The sequence below is a fragment of the Arachis duranensis genome, chromosome 8, assembly GCF_000817695.3.
Source record: "Arachis duranensis cultivar V14167 chromosome 8, aradu.V14167.gnm2.J7QH, whole genome shotgun sequence".
Classification (NCBI taxonomy): domain Eukaryota; kingdom Viridiplantae; phylum Streptophyta; class Magnoliopsida; order Fabales; family Fabaceae; genus Arachis; species Arachis duranensis.
Genome location: NC_029779.3, coordinates 6092334 through 6115770, shown reverse-complemented (window position 1 = coordinate 6115770; position 23437 = coordinate 6092334). Strand labels below are relative to the sequence as shown.

At 32.7% G+C, this 23437-nt stretch overlaps 2 protein-coding genes and 1 long non-coding RNA gene across 3 annotated transcripts; all 3 read left to right on the top strand.

The window, feature by feature from the left end:
* The first annotated feature begins 14766 nt into the window (after positions 1–14766).
* Positions 14767–18266, top strand: LOC107460420 (uncharacterized). Its single transcript, XM_016078786.3, has 8 exons — positions 14767–15073; positions 15178–15427; positions 15566–15654; positions 15760–15901; positions 16625–16720; positions 16860–16982; positions 17223–17485; positions 17681–18266. Exons 2-8 carry the CDS (start codon positions 15295–15297, stop codon positions 17789–17791), a joined length of 957 nt encoding a protein of 318 aa, XP_015934272.1. The 5' UTR covers positions 14767–15073; positions 15178–15294; the 3' UTR covers positions 17792–18266.
* Positions 18267–19020: 754 nt separating this feature from the next.
* On the top strand, positions 19021–20117 carry LOC107460367 (uncharacterized). The gene is made up of 2 exons (XM_016078723.3): positions 19021–19397; positions 19495–20117. The coding sequence occupies exons 1-2, from the start codon at positions 19218–19220 to the stop codon at positions 19999–20001; spliced, it is 687 nt and encodes a 228-aa protein (XP_015934209.1). The 5' UTR covers positions 19021–19217; the 3' UTR covers positions 20002–20117.
* Positions 20118–21664: 1547 nt separating this feature from the next.
* Positions 21665–22299, top strand: LOC107460416 (uncharacterized). Its single transcript, XR_001586476.3, has 3 exons — positions 21665–21806; positions 21917–21969; positions 22073–22299. It is a non-coding gene; the product is annotated as an uncharacterized LOC107460416 (long non-coding RNA).
* Positions 22300–23437: the final 1138 nt, after the last annotated feature.

Sequence of the window (23437 nt, the reverse complement as noted above, 5' to 3'; positions counted from 1 at the left end):
AACTTGTTGAGTAAGGAACATTCCAGTTAATTGCACTGAAATTTTACCTCCTTCCTTAGAAACAATATAAGAGACTAGCGCTTGTAATTCTGCTTTAACAGTATCCAACTCTTCTTGCATACTTGGACTACAAGTGGATAATGTATCAGCATCATTTGAAGAACCTAAATTCATCTAACTAATCCTTGTGATGTTCTTGAAAGCAATAATTGGAACAACTCCCATGCCTAAACCTCAAACACGACCAGGGTGTTCTTTTCCAAGAACTACTCCAAGAGCATCAAGAGGAGAAATAACAGTTAATTCCACTACTTGTTGAGTGCTATATGCTTCAATTTTCTCCTACATATATAAAAAAGAAAGAAAAAAAATACAAACATAGTGCTTCAATTCAGAGAGCTTTCTTTGCTTCAAGTCAATACACCGTGAAATATTACTCGAGAGATCATCTGGTACTCTAACATTCTTTATAGTACGCAAGAATATATCTTTCATAGAATTTGACATTGTGAACAAAGATGGATGATATCTTCCATTTTCATTTGGCCATAGATCTTTCTTTGTATCCATTTCTTTAAGATCCTTACGAGTTTTGATATTATCCTTTGACATTCTAGTCTCATTGAACAAAGTATATAATACATTGTTGCAAACATTCTTTTCGATGTGTATAACATCTAGCTTGTGGAGCAATAAATTAGATTCCCAATAAGGAAGATAAAAAAAATATGGTTTTTTTCTCCACATTCTCGATTCATCATCTTCTTAAGTTTATACTAAACTTGATGTTAGATAAAAGAGATATATCTGTGTTAGTAACAAGTTGAAACAGTTAATAGTGTGTTGCAATTTATGTTAAGTTTTTCATTTAATACTCTAGACTTTAGAACAGATCTACATGTCATCATCAAAATTGAAAGTTCATACTCTATATCAAACTTGCATTCCATTATCACCACGTCTAACGTTAACAGAGTGATTAACTTAATCCTTGCTTTATTCTTAATTGGATAGCTAAGAATGATGAATAGTGATGTAGTATTTCTTTATTGTTTCTTCTTTATCATGACTTACAATTGAATAAATAAGAATAATTAAAATGCGACTCTAATAACTTTATTAATAGCAGGTACATGGATGGATAATAAAAGAATGCCCTATTATTATACATAAGTTGTTACATCAAAAACCTGTATTACACATAAAACTAAGACATCATGTAATATCTACCTAGCCAACTAACTAGAATAGACTTGGACTAATATCTTTTTGTATTTTCAAGGAACTCATATTTCAACATTTTCCAATAAAACAAAGTGTTATACATCTGGATCATGCATTAATAAATGCAGAATTACGCTTTATTCATAATTTAGTGTTCCCTAGTCTAAGTGCAGTTGAGACACTTGAATCATTTGGAGGTGTGTTAGCAGATTTCCAAAGAGCCCAGCATAACTGCATTAAACAAAATGAAAAGCAAACTGTGTGAAAATCACATTAAATGATATAAGACTTCTCTGTTAGCAACTACTTTCCAGCTCTTGGTCCTTCTAGATAGCAACTTATCCTAAATTACCATCTTTTAAGCTTTTGCTAAATGATTTTTCATTTACTCACTTTAACTATATTTTAGAAAACATACCACAACAGGCAAGAGTGGAGATGATATCTTGTTATGAGCAGAGCTGTACTTGTGTGCATCCAACATGAGGAATGCAAACAGAGCACTTGCAAGGCTGACACATAGTTTTTCAAGGAATAAGATAACATCTCCAATCACATTAAAATGCCCGTTCTTTAGGATGTTATTCACGATCAACTATTTGCAATAAATGAAGCACTAAAGAAGCTTTTACCTGTAATAGAAATCTGCAGAATGCAAGAAAATACTTTAAGTTGAACTTATATTCTAAGCATAAAATTAAGAAACAATCTAGTGAAGCCGGTTTCATTGGAAACATTTTAATGATACAATTAATATGCAAAATTTGCTGTAGTAAGGTTGATGATACCACAAATAAAGTGACAAAATTACCGTAGAAGAACATGCTGTGAAAAATTGTGGAACCCAATAACACCCAATGTAGAGCAGCTGAAATCCAAAACATGTAAAACGCTGCCATGATAGCATATGGTACGATAGGAAATATGGCAAATACATAGAGCAATTGTGTTATACAATTGCAATTGCTAATGCTAAAATATTACATCAAAGCTTATTTAAATAAAATAACAAATAATTGGAAACTAGATTTCCTTCCGACTATGTAGCCCGCCTCTTAAGTGCATCGATGGAACTTAGAAGTGTCTCACTTTCAGCATTTTTGACTGTCAAGGCCTCAGATAAAAGCAACTCATATATCAAAGATACTACTATTTACTAATATATATTGATTCTAAATCTATCTAATTATAATCAAATCAATCATAATGTCAAAATAGAATAATAACGAGCACCACTAGCAGAAAAGTAATAAAAAATTATAAAACATAGAAGTAATAATGATGGCCGAGAAAACCTATCTTTAAACATAATAATTATATCTCTAGTCAAATAGAGACATTAAATAATCCGACAAACAAATACGAAGACAAACGTAAACAAAATATAATGCGTATGTCACTAGAAGGTTTATATGCCCACAAGAAAATAATAAAAACAAAAATAATAAAAAAGGGAATGTTATAAATCTAATCTTGCGGGAATTCATAATCATCAAGATGGTGATTATTATACAGCTTTCTAAGATTTTTAAAGACATTTCTTTTGACCCTGTACTCGATCATATTATAATTCTTCAACACGAGTGAGACTGCAATTTTCATTCGATTCCCATCATAAACCTAATAAAATATTAACATTTACACATTAGGCTTAACTACCTAAATTATCAAAGAAAGAATGAGGAAAAAAATTTGTGTATAATATTACCTTTATATTAAAATTATCATCTTCAAAATAAAGCTATGATCCAACTTGCAACCCACACACCCGCGTCATTCTTACATATCGAGCAAGATATATTAGAGTATTATTTCATGTATAAATTTCATACCAATAACTACTAACTATATTATCTTACGATCCAGCTTTGAGTGTGGGAAGGCCTTCTAGTTTTTCAAATTCAAATTGTGAAGAATCAGATTCGGAGTGATCTCAAAATTATAGATACGATCTTTTAATACTTCATCCAAAAAAAATGGCCTATTTAAGTCTATATTAGAGTTTCCTTTTTTAGTGATATACCTAGAAAATTAACAAGAAAACATAAAATATATTTACTTATTTCAAGGCTATCCTCTTTCGCTTGAATTGTTTCTCAACAGAAAATGGGTCTAGCAAAATGATTTGTCTTTTAACAGATCAATCACTACGAGATACCAGTATTCACGACCTTCGTCAATAGTCTCGGATACAGGGATAAACACCTAATCCAGAGAAAGTTATTTTAGTTATTAAATTTATTTCATACCCATATTTGCTAATTTGAATTTAAAAATGATATAAACTTATTGAATAACAAGCATATGATTCTATACGACAAACTTTTTTATACGAAAACAAATTTTATGTATATTAAACATAAATGCATTATGTTATGTTATATGGTGTATGCAACAATTCTTACTCTTTTTAAGCAGTCAACTTTGCCCAAATAGATATCTGTGATGCAAGAGGGCAGGCAGTTGGGATCCATTTTTGTCTTCTTTGACATCTACGTTATTTTTGCCACTTGTTTATATGCGCAATAAAAATAACAAACACCCGTATTATTTTAATATACACTCCTATATATTTACCGCAAAAACTGGAGGTAAAAACCAATAACCACTTTCTCGGGTCAACTTTGTCTTCATCATATCTGCTACTAAGTATAGCACAGGAGAAACAATAGGCTTGCCTGTCATCAAACTCCTGAATACATCTCTGTGAGCTGTAACCCCTAAAAATACTATATCCTCCTCATCGCTGCTAAAGATAAATTAACATAAATAAAAATAGCTAAACAAATCCACAATGCCATTAAAAAACAATATGCTTATTAAATTTACTTACTTATCCACCAATAGATCACCATACAAGTATGTTGCAATTGCAAGTTCAGTATCGGCCAAACCCATCGAAGCTATTGGTCTAAAAGATACATGCACCCACTAAATATAAAAATAACTATTACAAGTGAGTTTTTTCTCTCTTTTTTGCCTTCTCCTTAGAGCATAGCAACAATGGATTACTCGATGCACTACCTTGTTGAGTAAGAGTATTAGAGTCGGAACCAAAGACCTTTAAACACCTTAGAGGGGGAGCTGACATTATTTTTCAAATGTTGAACAATAAATTGAACTAGTTGAGTCAATTGACCAATTGAATTGGTTAATGAATCCAAAGTCACTTTTTCCAACTGTTCACTGTAACGATAAAGAAAAAAATTAACAAGGATGTAAAAATAGAGATAATAATAAGATATTAATCAAATGACAAATTGAAATTCACAATAAACACCCAAATCTAGAACATAAAAAATCATTCATCAAGTTACAAATCTAAATTCACCGTAACCAGCGTCTAGATATGAGAAAAGTGTCATTGTCACCCTTTTAAAACAGACCCAGGGACGTGTGCGGCTGCATATGCAGTAGGGCACACTGAGGACACAAAATGGTGGCAGCGCGATGAACTACGGCAAAGAAGCAAGGTAGAAAAGAGAGCGAATCTGTGAGAATAAAGAGAAGCAATGTTGATCAGATGAAGGAGACGTTTGCGAGAACGGTGGCGCTAGACAGACGATAGAGGCGCACACAAGGCATAAAAATGATACAGGGGAGTAATTATGACCGCGGAGAGTGAGAGGGGAGTGAGTGACCAAACCCTAAATCCTTTTTGCTTTTTATTTTTGCCAAAATACATAATCATAATATGTATGCTGAGAATTATAGAAAAATATTTTTATATATTTTTTATATGGTAGAATAATACCATGAACACATATTTTTAAATCAAAGAATTATAGAAGAATATTGAGAACAAATTCACAAAACAAGAACAATAAAAATAATAATTATTATATACCTATTCAAATTTTTTGTTGGTTCTTGATGGTGCTTTATGTTAGGAATAGAACTTGTCTCAATAGAAGCAGCCCGATTATTTCTACGTGTTTTTACCTTTGTAATTAGCTTAAGATTTTATGTGTTTCAGAAAGAATACATAACAATAATAAAAGAGAGTCACTATTATATATCAATTTAAAGTGAATTTATATTAAATATAAATTCAATCTAATTATTGACAATCTTATTAGTGTTATAATAAAAATGAATCACACAGATTTTATTTTTAAATAAATTATATATTCAATCAAAATCAATATTATCTAAGTTTGAATATTGATATCTAACATAAATAATTTCTAGATAAAAATAATATATTTTCAAATATATATATTTTTTAAAAATATTTATTTATTATAAAAAATTATGTTTTTATTATAACCCAAATTTGAATAATAATATATACTATGAATAATATCTAAGTGAAAATAATAAGTTCTCAATAATATGCAATTTTAAAAAGTAATATATTTATTATTAAAAATTATATATTTATTGTCACGAAGATTAATGATAAGTTATAAAAATAATATCTACTTTAAAAAAATTTTAAATAAAAATAATATCTACTTTAAATAGTAAATTTTTTAAATTACACTCATAAAAAATCACATACCTTATAATTATATGATATGATATAAATATAAAATAATAAAATCTTTTTAAAAAATAATTTCTCAAAAATAAAGTAGGAACAAATAAAAATTTGAACTATATATAAAGATATATTTTAACATGTCATTAGCAAATTATATTCACCTTATAATTTTAATTGTGTTACATATATGCTTGGGTGCTTCACATGGGTAAGCAAGAATCATCCGGACCATCTCAATGTAGCAAGAACAAAAGAGACACAAGAGAGGTTAACAAGAATGTTATTGATAACCAACTCTTATGTTATCTGTACTTCAACCATATACCTCACATACTCCAATATTTCTATTCTATGTACCACAGTTTTTATACTACTGCAGTGTAACATCCTACCACACAGAACCTTATGCTTAAGTCATAAGACGGAGGTGGTGAGATATTACGACCTCTAAAAGTAAACTTATATATAATAAGAGTAAAAAAATATCTTTAACTATGAGCCTTTGAAGAAAAAGGGATAAAACAAAATCGTTAAATTGAAAAGTGCAACACTCCGATTTATAACGTAAATGAAACAGATAAAGTAAGCTGATACGAATATATGTACAATAGAGGGCAAGATACAGATAGCAAAGCTCAGGTCTGGGTTTGCGAAGGTAACCGGCCCAAGCACATAGTTATACATATATAGAGATGTAGGAAAACCAAAAAGAAAATCCAAAATAAAGAGTTACAAACCCGAGTCTCCAAAATAACCTCTAAGAGGATTTAATACATCATATATATAGAAGTGGAGATAATAAGTATTTAAGTAAATACAGATAACCAAAATAAAGCCCAAAAGATGAATATCTTCTCAAAATCAGAAGCTTCTAGCATGCCTCAGCGAGGAGCCTCTCTTCCTCTATCTTAAAACCACAAATAATGTCCTGGGAAATCTGAAGGCAATCCTAGAACTCCCAACAGATAATTTAAAGCTTACAATCATAACTAAACCATGAGAAATGAAAATAGGCAACTAACTCAGGATCTTTAGTCTAACTAACACTCCCCTTTTCAACACCTCCAAACCTCCCAATCGCCATCAATAATTCGATATTGCAAACACAATTATGTCAAGCAAGAAAATCACAAACAGGAAGCAAATACAGCAGTTAAACGAGTAGCAGGTATTTATGCAATCGATTAGGCATTCCAAACAAATCACACCAAACAATCATATAAATACATATGATGCATGCCTGTCCTAGTGGCTGATGAGTCTCATCTGTCGGTTATAAAGCCAACCCGATAAGTCCTGGTAGCTAACCATTGGATTGTCCCTCTGTCGTGCATCCCTAACTCGAGTTATTCACAAACATAAACATAATCACATACAACACCCTCACTGTTGTTTATCCATGGGGGTGAGCTCATCCAGAACTTTCACAGTGTCCGGCCACACTTACGGCATAGGGTCAGCAGAATATCGACTCTCAACCTGGAACACGTGGTGGCTAGCCACTGCTTTCACCCAGAAAAACTCGTATCAATAATATCTACTTTAAAAAAATTTTAAATAAAAATAATATCTACTTTAAATAGTAAATTTTTTAAATTACACTCATAAAAAATCACATACCTTATAATTATATGATATGATATAAATATAAAATAATAAAATCTTTTTAAAAAATAATTTCTCAAAAATAAAGTAGGAACAAATAAAAATTTGAACTATATATAAAGATATATTTTAACATGTCATTAGCAAATTATATTCACCTTATAATTTTAATTGTGTTACATATATGCTTGGGTGCTTCACATGGGTAAGCAAGAATCATCCGGACCATCTCAATGTAGCAAGAACAAAAGAGACACAAGAGAGGTTAACAAGAATGTTATTGATAACCAACTCTTATGTTATCTGTACTTCAACCATATACCTCACATACTCCAATATTTCTATTCTATGTACCACAGTTTTTATACTACTGCAGTGTAACATCCTACCACACAGAACCTTATGCTTAAGTCATAAGACGGAGGTGGTGAGATATTACGACCTCTAAAAGTAAACTTATATATAATAAGAGTAAAAAAATATCTTTAACTATGAGCCTTTGAAGAAAAAGGGATAAAACAAAATCGTTAAATTGAAAAGTGCAACACTCCGATTTATAACGTAAATGAAACAGATAAAGTAAGCTGATACGAATATATGTACAATAGAGGGCAAGATACAGATAGCAAAGCTCAGGTCTGGGTTTGCGAAGGTAACCGGCCCAAGCACATAGTTATACATATATAGAGATATAGGAAAACCAAAAAGAAAATCCAAAATAAAGAGTTACAAACCCGAGTCTCCAAAATAACCTCTAAGAGGATTTAATACATCATATATATAGAAGTGGAGATAATAAGTATTTAAGTAAATACAGATAACCAAAATAAAGCCCAAAAGATGAATATCTTCTCAAAATCAGAAGCTTCTAGCATGCCTCAGCGAGGAGCCTCACTTCCTCTATCTTAAAACCACAAATAATGTCCTGGGAAATCTGAAGGCAATCCTAGAACTCCCAACAGATAATTTAAAGCTTACAATCATAACTAAACCATGAGAAATGAAAATAGGCAACTAACTCAGGATCTTTAGTCTAACTAACACTCCCCTTTTCAACACCTCCAAACCTCCCAACCGCCATCAATAATTCGATATTGCAAACACAATTATGTCAAGCAAGAAAATCACAAACAGGAAGCAAATACAGCAGTTAAACGAGTAGCAGGTATTTATGCAATCGATTAGGCATTCCAAACAAATCACACCAAACAATCATATAAATACATATGATGCATGCCTGTCCTAGTGGTTGATGAGTCTCATCTGTCGGTTATAAAGCCAACCCGATAAGTCCTGGTAGCTAACCATTGGATTGTCCCTCTGTCGTGCATCCCTAACTCGAGTTATTCACAAACATAAACATAATCACATACAACACCCTCGCTGGTGTTTATCCATGGGGGTGAGCTCATCCAGAACTTTCACAGTGTCCGGCCACACTTATGGCATAGGGTCAGCAGAATATCGACTCTCAACCTGGAACACGTGGTGGCTAGCCACTGCTTTCACCCAGAAAAACTCGTATCTCAGATAGGTGGAAGTGCAACAATCACATTTTCAATCAATACACATATATGCATTCAATCTCGGCCATAAATCAACATTTATCTCAGCCATCCGGCTTATAATCATAATTCATAACCAACCATAATTCATTATCACACATCGCCATTCGGCTCACATCATACACAACACTTCCACCATCATCCTAAACAACTCATATGATCATCATTTGTCATAATTCCTCATAATTTTTCCTTTTTTTCGTCCACAAATTACCCTCTTCCTTAGTTTCTTCTAATTACTAGGCATTCTATATTGATTTAGGACTTAAAGGATGAAAATGGAGGCTTAGAAGCTTGAAATTCGATTTTAAAAACATAAAAAAATCATATTTGTTGGAAACAGGATCACGCATACGCATAGGTCACGCGTACGCGTGAGCACCAAAGAAACCCCAAGTTACACGTACGCATGGGTCATGCGTACGCATTGTTTAATTTCGCGAACCAGGCAGAATCGACTGGTCGCGTATGAGAGTTTCGCGTACGCAAAATTCCCATGTCACGCGTACGTGTGGGCATGCGATTTTGCCCGCGTATGGGATGCATGCATACGCATGTAATACAGCAACAGAAAAAGCTGTTAAGTCTCATTTTTTTTAGTTTACGCACCAAATCTTGATCGAGCATAACTTCCTCATTTTAAAATATTTTTCCTTCATTTTTCGAACGGCATAAACATCTTGGACCCAATTTTATTTTTAAATAAATTTGACACAAATCGGGGTCCGGAAATCAAGCTATGCTTCACCAAAGTTGGCCAAAAATCACAATTTTTACAAAACTTACAAAACCTCAAATATTCAAAACACATAACTTCCAAACCCCTTTTGAAACAACCAGAACTCAGCCATGCAACATCAAGCATATTCCAACTTCCCATTCAATCCTCAACCCACCAATTCTTCCACTTTTAATCAAATTTCAATTCAATAAATTCAATTCATAATTAACATTTCACATCTCAATTTCCAAATAAATGTTTAATTTCATTAATCATTATATGTACATACCAACATCACATACAATTTCATACTCATCAACAAGAGCCTCAACCTTACCAACAATTAGGAATATCATCTATCTCACTTAAAATCTTACATGCTTTATCAACAATTAGTACCACTCACAACCATTCAACCATTATTCATATATTTAACTTAATCTATATCATCCAACAACTACATCAATATTTCAAAATCCTATCCTAGGGTCATTAGCCTAATTTTTCACATTACATTACATTTTAGATATAGGAAACCGAAACCATACCTTGGCCGATTCCCCGCTCAACCCGTAACACTTCCAATTGAACTTTTTCTCAACTTTCAATGCCTCAACACCACACCAACCAATTTTTCAGTACCACAAGCCCACTCCACACTTTCCACGACTTCAATCAAGCTCCAATGTACACATATACATTGCCTAATACACATAATATACACCCACACATACAATTCAATCACTAAATCACAAAATTTCAAGTATTTCACTTAGGATTGAGAATCTTACCAAGCCTAAGGATCAAAGAGGCAAGACTAAGCTTTTTCTTCAAGCTAATTGGATCCTATAACATCAAAGAACCCAAAATCTCAACATTTTTACCCAAGAATTTTGAAATCAAGGGCTGAGAAAACTGAAATGAAATCATGGCTTACCTCTTGAATAAAGTTGTGGGCTTTGTAGAGCTCAATACCGCGGTCCCGTGGCCACAAACAATGCGGCGATTGGAGCTCCAGATAAAAAGTTATGGCACTTTGAATCAAACCAAGGGTTTGCTTCTTCTTCCTCCTCCCATGGCTGTTCCAACGTGTTCAGCTTGCCAAATGGAGAGAGAAGGAGCTGAACTCATTCATTTAATGTGAATGGGTTGGGCCCATGGCCCAGTTTGAGCCCAATTCAATTGATTCGGCCCGTTCGGCCAAATTTTGGGCCAAATTCTTTAAAATTAATGTCGAATTTTTTGTTTTAATTTTCTCTATCATATTAACCCATAAAAACACATTTCAATTTTTCTAGAATAAATTTTAATTTATGAATTAATTAGTTATTAACTAACCGGATTTTACATGCAATATATTCTAACCAATCTCCGACAACCATGCATCCATCGCTATACAACATATTCCCACCATCATTTATCGTAGGTCCAACTGTCACAAATTTTCAGTCTCTTACTCTCTTATATCCTTTTTAATCTACTAATTCAAGAGATACAGATAAAATTCTTAAACTACTAAAGTCTTCACAACATCATTAGTCTGACTCTGGTACAAAACAAAAAGCATCAAAGCATACAAGTGTATGTGATAAGAAGATATTTGCGGCCAAGAGAAGAATTGTTTGGAATTCACATTTGTCTGAAAATATGGTTGGTGTGAATTTCAGACAATTCTTCTCTTACCCGTAGATATCTTCTTATCGCGTACACTTGTATGCTTTGATGCTTTCTTATTTGTACTAGAGTCAGACTGATGATGTTGTGGATACTTTAGCAGTTTAAGAATTTTATCTGTATCTCTTGGATTATTAGTAGATTGAAAATGATATAAAAGAGTATGAGGCTGAAAATTTGTGACAGTTGGACCTATGATAAATAATGGTGGGAATATGTTGTATAGCAATGGATGCATGGTTGTCAGAGATTCATTAGAATATACTGCAACTGTATAAAAACGGTGGTACATAGAATAGAAATATTGGGGTATGTGAGGTATATGGTTGAAGTACGGATAACATAAGAGTTAGTTATCAATAACATTCTTGCTAACCTCTCTTATGTCTCTTTTATTCTCGCTACGTTGAGATGGTCCGGATGATTCTTGCTTACCCATGTCAAACATCCAAGCATATATATAACGTAATTAGAATTATAATGTAAATATAATTTGTTAATGACATGTTAAAATATGTCTTTATATATAGTTCAAATTTTTATTGGTTCCTACTTTATTTTTGAGAAATTATCTTTTAAAAAGATTTTATTATTTTATATTTATATCATATCATATAATTATAAGATATGTACATTATTTATGAGTGTAATTTAATAAAATTTACTATTTAAAGTAGATATTATTTTTATAACTTATTATTAATCTTTGTGACAATAAATATATAATTTTTAATAATAAATATATTACTTTTTAAAATTGCAGATTATTGAAAACTTATTATTTTTATTTAGATATTGTTCCTAGTATATATTATTATTCAAATTTACGTTATAATAAAAACATAATTTTTGATAATAAATAAATATCTTTTTAAAAATTTTATACAATTGAAAATATATGATTTTTATCTAAAAATTATTTATGGTAGATATCAATATTCAAACTTAGATAATATTAATTTTGATTGAATATTTATTTGAAAATAGAATCTATATGATTTATTTTGATTATAACACTAATAAGATTGTCAATAATTAGATTGAATTTATATTTTATATAGATTCACCTTAAATTGATATATAATAGCGACTCTCTTTTATTATTGTTATGTATTCTTTCTGAAATACATAAAATCATAAGCTAATTACAATAGTAAAAACACGTAGAAATAATCGGGCTGTTTCTGCTGAGGCAAGTTCTATTCCTAACATGAAGAACCATAAAAAACCAACAAAAAATTTAAACAGGTATATAATAATTATTATTTTTATTATTCTGATTTTATGAATTTATTCTCAATATTCTTCTATAATTCTTTGATTTAAGAATATGTGTTCATGGTATTATTCTACCATATAAAAAATATATAAAAATATTCTTCTATAATTCTCAGCATACATATTATGATTATGTATTTTGGCAAAAATAAAAAGCAAAAAGGATTTAGGGTTTGGTCACTCACTCCCCTCTCACTCTCCGCGGTCATAATTACTGAGTCACTCTTACTCTATTATTTTTATGCTTTCTACGTGTCTCTTTCGTCTGATCGGCTTCACGCACAGCTGCACATAATTTTGTTCTCTGCATTGCTTCTCTTTATTCTCGCAGATTCGCTCTCTTTTCTGCCTTGCTGCCTTATCGTAGATCATCGCGCTGCCACGTTTTATGTCCTTAGCAATGTGCCCTACTGCACACGCAGCCACACACGTCCCTGGGTCTGTTTTAAAGGGGTGACAATGACACCTTTCTCATATCTAGACACTGGTTATGGTGAATTTAGATTTGTAATTTGATGAATAATTTTTATGTTCTAGATTTGGGTGTTTATTGTGAATTTCAATTTGTTATTTGATTAATATCTCATTATTATTTCTATTTTTACATTCTTGTTAATTTTTTTCTTTATCATTACAGCGAACAGTTAGAAAAAGTGACTTTGGATTCATTAGCCAATTCAATTGGTCAATTGACTTAACTAGTTCAATCTATTGTTCAACATTTGAAAAATAATGTCGGTTCTCCCTTTAAAGTGTTTAAGGTCTTTGGTTCCAATTCTAATATTCTTACTCAACAAGGTAGTGCGTCGAGTAATCCATTGTTGCTATGCTCTTAGGAGAAGGCAAAAACGAATTTGTCTATTGCTAAAAAAAGGAGAAGAAACTCACTTACTCCAATTATTATTTCTGGATGAAAGCTGCCTATTGTGAGTACTAAGTAATAAGTAGTTTATTATTATTATTATTATTATTATTATTATTATTATTATTATTATTCATCTCCAATTGACATTTTTCTTATAATATGGTTGACTTTTATATGCATTGTTGGTATTGTCAAGAAAGAGGTATGTTTTGATACTTAAGGTTCAAGAATATTCTTTCGGATTGATGAATGCATGATCGAAAATAGCTAAGATAAGTGACATCTTGAGTGTATCACTTAGAATTTGTGAAATTAGATGTGTATTAAGATACTATGCAGCATTTGAAAAATGAAACTATTGTTGTCTAAATTAAATTTTCTATTAAAAAAATTGCATTCAAAGTTTCAAAAAATATATCCAGATAAAATAAGAATTCAATTAGGATAAAAAATCTAAACCATATCATTCCCCCAAAATAAAACTAAAGGCTGCCCCCAAAATATCTCACATGAAGCTCATGTCCAATTTTGTCGATTGTCGCATACAATTTTCTTAAGTTTTTTATTTTGTTAAAATTAACAACAACTAATATAAAATCACATAAATCAAACTAAATTACACTAATTATAAAAATCACACCAATGCTATAATAATTAAAATCACAGAAATCACAAGGAAGGAATTACTGGAAAGGAGAGGCTGACGACGGTAATGAAGAACGAGGAGGACGAAGAGGAAGACGAATGCCAGAGAGAGAGAGAAAGAGAGAGGGAGAGAGAGAGAACTTTGAGAAGATGAAGAACACTAGAAAATCTTCAGAGACGGTAATCGAAGAGAGGGTTTCTAAAATCCAGATGAAAGAACAATCTTTTGATTTTTTTTGTTTTTCAGATATGTTTTTGTTCTGTTGTTTAAATTATTTGAAAATAAAAAATTAGAATAAGTTGAATTTTAAAATTTGATTAATTTAAAAAAATATTTTTGTTTAATTAACTAAAGTAAGGATGTTTAAATTTTTTATAAAATTAAATAAAAATATTTTTTATTTTTATTAAATTATAAAGATATTTTAATAAAATTAGTTATATGATATTTATTTTTAAAAAAAAATCTGATATTGACGTGAAAAATAAATTTTACATGACTTATTATTATTTTTTATATTTTTTTCGTATCGGTACGTATAAATTTATTATCGCACCGAAATAAATACCAAAAAATATGTCAAATTTTCACTTTATTAAAAAATATGACTGAACTACAACACAAAAATTAAAAAGCGAACTTTTGCGATCATATTTTCCTTTTATTTTCCTGTTTTGAATTTATTTTGGATCAACAACTTTTGTACTCTCTAACACCTTACATTAAACACCTTAAAAATGGTGTGTCAATGTGTCATGTGTGAGTAATGAGTGCCCACTGCCCAGGCCAGTGTTGACAACTTGACATCCGAGCGAACAAAAGGTACCGTGGCTAATTTCTCGCTACAAAATCAGTTTCAAAATAGGGGGCGCACGTTAGCCTGACTGGCAAGCGCAATTTAGCACGGCCGCCATCCCCAGTGGCGGAGGAAAAAAACCAGCTCAATCCAAAGAAGACACACAAGATAGAAACAAACAAACCGGGTTCGATCACTTCGATGTCCGTTTCTGTAAGCTCAGCTAAGGCCTAAGCGATAATCGATCCAATCATCATTCTCTACTTCAACATTGTTACTTTCTTCACTAAGTCAAATTATATTTGAGCTCGTTTCAGTTTCATCGATCTATAATCGGAGCCAAAATATCTAGTTTTGAAAAATATTAAAGGCGCCGCAGAGATAAAAGAAGAAGCGTGCAATGGTGGAATGAGGATAAAACAGAAAAGAGGAAGATGGCGAGAAGCAACAGTTCCTACAAGAAAATCACACTCTTGCTATGCTTCTTCAACATCGCACTTCTACTCTACGCTCTTCGCACTCTCTACGCTTCTTTATACATCTACTCCGGTAACGTTTCACGCAATAGTAAGTAACTATTAACATTAATCTCCGATTCAACTTTTTCACTTTATCATCCTCTCTTTTTTATAACACTTTGTTGCTTCTCTCTCTGCGTTTTCTGTATTGATTTTTTTTTCTTTCTTTATTTTTTTATTATGTCAGGTGTATTGTATAACCCAGATCAGATTAGGAAAATGGAGGAATCTATCCGAATACGAAAGGAGTTTAAACCGGAGGAGTTAATTAAATTGGTAAGAAGTAACTAAGCACTTATTATTTATATTTCTGAGTAGGGTAAGCACTTCCTCAGAAGTTAACTGCAGTGAATATTATTAAAATGCTGTTTGTGCTAATAGGTGAAGGATTTAGAAGGTGAGTTTTCAACCGAAACTGCGGCGGTTGAATTGCCTCCGCCTTTGAAACAGAGTATAATTGATGAGATACTGCAGAGACTAACCAACTTGAACTCCACTCGCACAGATATTGCTAAGGAACGAGGTTTTTTGCCTGTAACTTGTGCTTCTGAGAATCTATTTTTCATTAAAATAAATAGAACATTGTTGTGCAACTTGTGTATTATATTGTTTGAATTTAACTATTAACTACAAAGTACATCAAGTTCACCAAAGAATATGTTTTGCAATTTGCACTATTTTTCTTGCAGTTTCTCTGCAACTTGTGTATTATATTTTTTGTAAGATAGATAGCTGTACCTTTGCACTGTCTTCCACTTCCATTTTTCTTTTTTGGCAACTTTCAGGTTGCTTAAGGGCAATAGAAATGCACTTTCAACAACCTTAGAAAATCTTTGTAGTTTACCATGCTGTGTGTGTCATAGAATCACTTAATTACACTTCCACAACATTGCACCACCGTGGTGTTCCTATAGATGTGTCTCGCCTTGTTAAGAGATGGGTTTTAAAAATAAGGAATAATAAGTAAGCCGGTCTTATGTTTGGTAAAAAGTACAGACATTGACTGAATCTTAAACCAATCAAGAAGAAAAACCATTCTAGTGAAGTTTGATGCAGTTTTATCTCAAGCATAGGTGGTGTAATCCCCCTTGTTTTGTGGATTGCTATCATGTTATTTTAGATTCTAAACTTTGGTGGTCTTATCTTGTATATGTTCAAAGAATTTGGATAACATTTTACTGGCTTACCTCACTTAATTCTGTCCATTCTTGCTCGATTTGGTGATATTACGTTTTAAAAAATACAGAAGCAGTTGAAAATTGGCGAATGGAAAAACTGAGAGAGGCTAAGTTGGCTCTTGTGAGTAGGACTTCCAACTCAGCCATTCCCCATGAAGAGGCTGGTATGAACATTTTCTGCTATGTTTATAAAAGTTGATTGTGTGATACTTTGAAATAATGCAGCATGTTCGTTCAAACAAGCAATGAATTTTTTACAAATCTTTTATACCTTGTGCTTAAGTGTTTATTTCCATCTCCTAGGTATGCTAGCAAGAGCATTGGAGTCTGATTGGGCTGCAATTTGTGAAGAGATTGGCCTTTGGATACCTGTTCAAGTTGTTAATACAGAACATGAAGACAAACCTGAGGGTGCAGAGGGGTTTGGTATTATCCATATCTCCAGTCTATTTTATTATTCTGATTGTAGACTTTTAATCTTCCCTCGGTACCCCGTGGTATGCAATGAATGTATATAAAACATTCCTCTCTATACTATACTGGTTTCCCAGAATCACTTAACCCTGCATACATTGTGATAGAGTTTGGAAGAAGTATTCCCGTAAGCTTTTTCCTCTTTGAAGTTATTTATTCTTTGTATTCAAAAGCATATATTATTCTCTGCAGAGGAGGAGGTTCTTCCTGGCAGGTCCCTTCCACCTGAGTGCCATGCTGAACTTCACACAGATTATGATGGTGATGCAGTAAGATGGGGTCTCACCCACCACAAGGCTAGTGCAGCTGATTGCTGTCAAGCTTGCTTGGATCATGCGAAACATGCCAAAGAAGGTCAAAAGAAATGCAATATTTGGGTTTATTGCCCATCTGAGTTTGGGTGTCATTCACCAGATAGATATCAACACAAACATCAGGAATGCTGGCTTAAATATGTAAGTCGTATCTCATGGTTCAATAGTTTGACTCCCCCTCTATATATTTGCATAACTTTAGATAATTGTATTCTCCAAGGTCTGGAGGGATAAAAGGTTACATAATAGCATATATTGTCTGATCTAAAATTTTCCCACTTGGGCGTGTTTTTCCTTCGGCCGGCTAATTTACTTTATTCAATGTTCTGAATTCAGGCTGAGAAACCTCGATTGAATTTTAAGGATAAATATCCTGAATGGTATCGGAACTCACACCAATCAGCACCAGTGGTTGTTCCATGGGTCTCTGGAATTGTTAGTGTATGAAGCACATGACCAACACCATAGTTGATCTTCAACCAGATGCTGCCTTGTATACTATAAGACCACAAAGCTAGTTCAGGCAAAGCCTGTGCTGCACCGCTGGATTCTTCTACTTTTCCCGAACATGTGCTTTTTTTATAACGAAATGAACTGGGTTGCAAACCATTTTTCCATGGTCATTTAGGACTTGGTTTTGGTCAAAAGGAAGACATCTCAGTGCCAAGGATTTTTTCACCATGGTCGGTTTAAGTTTACAGTTAGGGAATGTGACTTTAACCGACAAGGAGATCATTTGTTGTAAGTTATTTGATAGCATTAACACTGAGGAAATGTGACTTTTACAGAAAAGGGAGTTGTTTGTTGTAAGCTATCTCTGATAAGTAACATAATTGATTGTTCTCCATGGGATTTGGAATCCTATTAATAGCAGCATAATGCTTGTTCATGTTGAGCATGTTGATGAGGATCTCCACCCTAACTTCCTTTTCTATTTACATCTATGCATCCTTCAAGATGTGCTTTGTTGATCCATTGGAGTTTAACTTTTTGTGTGGAAACTCTGTTAGGAAGTAAGTAGTTAAAGTCAAATAGGTGGCTTAAACTTGCACAATACAAACGTAGAATTTTTCAGAATTTGTAGTTATCACATGTTAATCTGGTACCTCAAGTCTAGAGAAACATCTAGAGCCTTTGTTTGTGCATTCAATTGCAATGAATTAAATTGTTGACAGAAGGTTCGTTCTTTCACCTAAAATCCTGACTGCTATGTTTAATCAGCATCAGGATAAGAGATTATTTAAGCTAACATTTCCTAATGCTACCTGTCTTCAGTGTCTTGTTTATTCAATATGTATAACTTTAATTGAAGGGTAACCAATCTAAGCAAATCTCTTCGATAGCAGCGTTTATTCGGTGGCACGTCGTATTAACCCCATGACTTTAACTTAAAGTGTTTACTCTGACTAGGCACCACCACTTACATCACATACAATTAAACAAAGTAGTTGAAGGTTACCCGTTGAAGCCATTTAGGCATTTATTATGCTCACAACAGGTAACATAATACGCCGAAAAACAAAGGTGTCCCATGTCACGGTCTTATTAGTAACCTCATGTTTAATCCCAAGTACACACAAAATTTCCTCAAACCATAGTACTTATTGAAGTCAAACAAACATTTGAATCCTAAATTGAGTCATTAGTTAAAATGTCTTGAGCACATTTTTAACTTTGTCTTTACCTTAAAGAACGGAAAGCCTTTTTCTTTTAAGTGCTTTCTGTACGCTGCAAAGCCACTATCAATAATAAATCATGTCAAATTCTATCACAAGCACTAACTAATGTGAATCCACAAAACCGATATAGCAGTATAGCACCACAAATATAAATCACTCTCTCTCCTCTCTGAATTGATGAATGAATTTCAAACATGGGTGTCTTCTACAATGAAGAGCAACAACCAAATCACCAACACCAATCCAAGAGATGCAAATGTATGGTAGAAACTCTGAAGGAATTGTTTTCTCTTTGCCAGACTTTTGGTGGAAGGCTTTCAAATGCAAGCCTTGAAGAAGAGTATCCAATGAGCGACATCGAAGAGGAACTCGAAGTACGTTAAATCTTTATCTTTAAACTCATATATAATCATCCATTATGGTTGTTCTTGTTCTTTTAACTCTTTATTAACATATATTCTGCTTCTTCAGGTGGTTATGTCAGCAATTATAAGCGGAGTCATGGAAAAACAGAAGCAGAAGCCGAACGTGTTGAGACACAGCTTTTCTTGGGTGTACACTCCTGTAACAAATGAACTGAAGTATATGACTCAGGAAATGGCAGCACCATCACAAGAAAGGGTGGTGATGGTGGTGGAGGGGGATGATAATCAAGAACAGTACAAACAAAGTGAAGAATTCTTTTCTGTTAAGAGCTGTTTCTCGTGCTGTGGTGGGAGTTCTGTGATGAGTGGTGGAGAAGCATTCTATTCAGTGAAGACAAGCCTTTCTCGTTGTTCAAGCTTGAAGGACGTTGTTGACGTGTCAAAATTCTGGAGGCGTTCGGTGATTCAGGAGTTTTGTCACTGTGAGGGATGGCCTTTTGGTCTGTGCCGCAGAGCTGTGTTGCTTCCGCCATTGCCCAAGTCACCTTCTGAGTCATGGTTATCCCGTAAATTAAGAACAAGCAATAATAAGAAATTAAACCCTGAATTTTAATATTCTTGTTTCTTTCATCTTATTTCAAGGAACTGCATGTGAGATAGTGGCAACCAGTTCAACATTATTCATGTGGAATAAACTCTCGTATTATGGAGCGTCAAATCTCCATGTCATAGTTAACCTTTTTATTTTCCAATTATTATCGAAGATCTTTAATTTCCTCTAAATAAAGTCATAAACAACAAATGATATATGACTTTCGTACCACCCCACGCATTATGAGAGTTGGGCAGTCGGCAGTGATCATTGGTGAATTTAATTTTTAAAATAAGTAAAGTGATATTATTATAAAGATTTTACAACTATTTTTATGTAAAGATGTATCTTTTCTTATTATTAGATGATGAATTATAAAATTTGATTTTAATTTTTTTTTAAATATCACTGAACAAATAAAACATACTTTTAAGTTTTAACACAAGATTTTTTTGTAAAAAAAAAATTGTTTTAACATTGAGTAGGTGCTAATAAATAATGTTGAGTTATTTATTCTTCCTTCCACTTAGTCTTTTCCCTTAGCAAAATTTCTTTCCTCTCTTATTTATTTATTTATTATCATATCTACAATCAGACTACCAGTTCATGCCTCAACGACTTTTGTCCGTGATAAGACTCGGGGCTTATTTTATAGCACATGTGCAGCAAAAGGCCACAAATTTCAAATACAATCTTTATTAGTGCATTCTTTTTCCAAAATATTAACAGTGCGTGGATATTAACCCAGATAATTCATTCACTTGTAAAAATTAGAATAGTCCTTTTGTTCTGCAGCAATTTGGTTCAACGTGGACGTGTTCCGGACAAGAATAATACTGGGCGAGATTATGATTAAATAAGAATATTTACGTTACTAATTAATAAATATATTACGTTGTTAGTTAATTTGTATGTTGTTAAGGCTAATAAAGTCACAAAATTACAAAATTACAAAATTATTATATTTTCTAATCTAAAATACATAAGTTCAGACACTAAATTTACATGTACCTCACCCTGATTTCGGAAAGATTGTTGAAGGTTTTCCTTGTTTCCGAGTTACACCACTCAGTCGGAAAGTAATTTTCTAGTTTTAAAAAATTTTATTTATTATTTATTCTAGGTTTCATTTAAAAATAATATCTAAATTATAAATACGTATACAATTTAATTAAAAATAGGTATTTGTTACGATACGATGATAAATTCATACGTACCGATACGTTTAAAATATGGATAAGTAGTAACAAGCCATGTGGAATTTATTTTCCACATCAGTATTTAATTTTTTTTAAATATATATTATATCACCACTTTTACTAATATATCTCTTTAATTAAATAAAAATAAAAAAATATTTTTTATTCAATTTTATAAAAGGTGTTAAACATCTTTACTTTATTTGATTAGACAAAAATACCCTTTTAAATTAATCAAATTCTAGAATTCAATTAATCATAATTTTATAGTTTCAATTAATTTAAACAACAAAGCAAAAACATATAAAAAAAATTAATCGTTCTTCATCTTCTCCAATTCCCCCAATCATTTGTGTCCTCCTCTGAAGCAAAGCAAAACATATCAAAAAAATAAAAAATCAATCGTTTTTCATCCTTTCCAATTTCCCTAATCATTCGTGTCCCCCTCTGAAGCAAAGTAGTGAAAATCCCAAATCAAAACAGCAAAACCCTAGCCCTAGGTTCTTTGCCGCCGACGTCCCCAGACTCAGCGCTTTCGCTTCTTCCTCTTTCCTCTGTCTGGAATCCAGGTAGCTCGGCACGTCGTTCCAATCCTCGCTGGCTTTTCTGTCCGTGGCCAGGGAAAAAGTTAATATTTTTCCCTTCTTCCCTGTTTTCCTAGTTTCCAAAGTTTAAAATCTACTTTGCGACTTGAGTTGGAGTTTGCAGTTATTTATGTTCTTCTCTCGCTTTTGCAGGGAGGAATCGAAGTCCAATCGCAAGTTAGATAAAAAGGTTCAATTTTACTCTAGTAAGTTTCGAATCAATTTTTCTGTTTCTTTCAAATATTGAATTATTACATACCAAAACTGTCCATATATTTTAACTGCATCCAATCCTTGGTGTTACTGTAGAGGTGAAAGATGTTGTGACTTGCTTGAATGCTCAAAAGCCTATTACTAAAGTAATGATCTTATTTCAAATGGCATTGTTATTAAGATGGATTATGGAAATACTTCATTGTGCTTGTAACAGGTTTAAGGGCTAGTTAAATGTACTTTGCACTGTTATTATGTTCATAGATACTTTGAATATTTTTAGGGTTCTTTATTGTGTATTGCATTTGTTATTGTTTTAGGAATCAGGCATTCTGTCACTTAATATACATGTCTACTCTTGTACTCATATATGAGTGAGCTTGTATTTAACTCTTGATGTGAGTATTCCAAGAAAAATTTTATTTTTGCTTTTAAAAAAAATGAGTATTTACCCAAATTGGTCCCTAAGGAATTTCAAAGTGGACGTTTTAGTCCTCAACTAAAATTAATCACTTCGTTGGTCCTCAACGTTTTTTGGCGTCAGACCAATTGATCCTTCCGTTAAATTGGTCTGTTAAAGTCTAACGGCGAAATCCAATGTGTCACAATGAGTTGGTGACACAGATGATAAGAGACACGTGGGAAAGCAGACAACGTGGTCCCTAGGGTGGATTGTACAAAAACGACAATGAAAAATTACAGATAGCCATGAAACGACGTGTGAAATCAAAATCTTCTTCTTCCTTTTGCCGAAACCCTAATTAACAAAGGGTATAGTGTTAACAATGGCTGCCAGAGATAGTTGTGGAAGTTCATATCGACGGCGAGTTAAAGGTAGTGGTGACGGAAGTGTTACAGTGCTTCTGCCCACGGCGGTAGGTTCAGAGTCGCCAAAGGAGAAACTCCAAGATGTCATTGTGGAGCCTATGCCATAATTGTAGAGTCTGGAACGGAGAAAAATCCGAAAAGACCTTTCTTTGGCTGTCTTTTTTACAAGGTAATGTATTGATGATTTTAAACTTTTTTTGTATGTAAAACATGATTTCTGATGATGTTGTACTATAAACCCTTCTATTTTTATGGGCAGGAAAAAACTCCCCACTGTGATTTCTTTGTGTGGTTTGATAGGGTATTTCAATGTGATGGTCATGGTGGAGAGGATGATGATGCTCTGGCGGAGAAGGTGAAAAAGCTGAAAGAATTGCTTGATGCATTTGAGAAGAAGAATAAGAATGCCGTTGAGAATAGACGATGGTTTGGGTGCTGCTGTCCTGTGTTCTTTTTCATACTAGGATTTATGGTCTGTCTTCTTGTAGATAGGATTTAGTTAGTTTAAGGAAGATTTTATCTTATGTTATATAGTGTAACAAGTAATTACAGTGTTAGCTTTTGTTTATGCAACTCTAATTTGTAAGTGCTAGGACAAGCAATGAACGATGAGTAAATGAATGATGAGTATTT

Coding starts and splice junctions, on each gene's coding strand:
- LOC107460420 (XM_016078786.3), top strand. CDS start 15,295: ATGGCGAGAAGCAACAGTTCCTACAAGAAAATCACACTCTTGCTATGC. Junction 16,721..16,859: donor CATTCCCCATGAAGAGGCTG/GTATGAACATTT, acceptor TCCATCTCCTAG/GTATGCTAGCAAGAGCATTG. Junction 16,983..17,222: donor TGAGGGTGCAGAGGGGTTTG/GTATTATCCATA, acceptor TATTCTCTGCAG/AGGAGGAGGTTCTTCCTGGC.
- LOC107460367 (XM_016078723.3), top strand. CDS start 19,218: ATGGGTGTCTTCTACAATGAAGAGCAACAACCAAATCACCAACACCAA. Junction 19,398..19,494: donor ACATCGAAGAGGAACTCGAA/GTACGTTAAATC, acceptor CTGCTTCTTCAG/GTGGTTATGTCAGCAATTAT.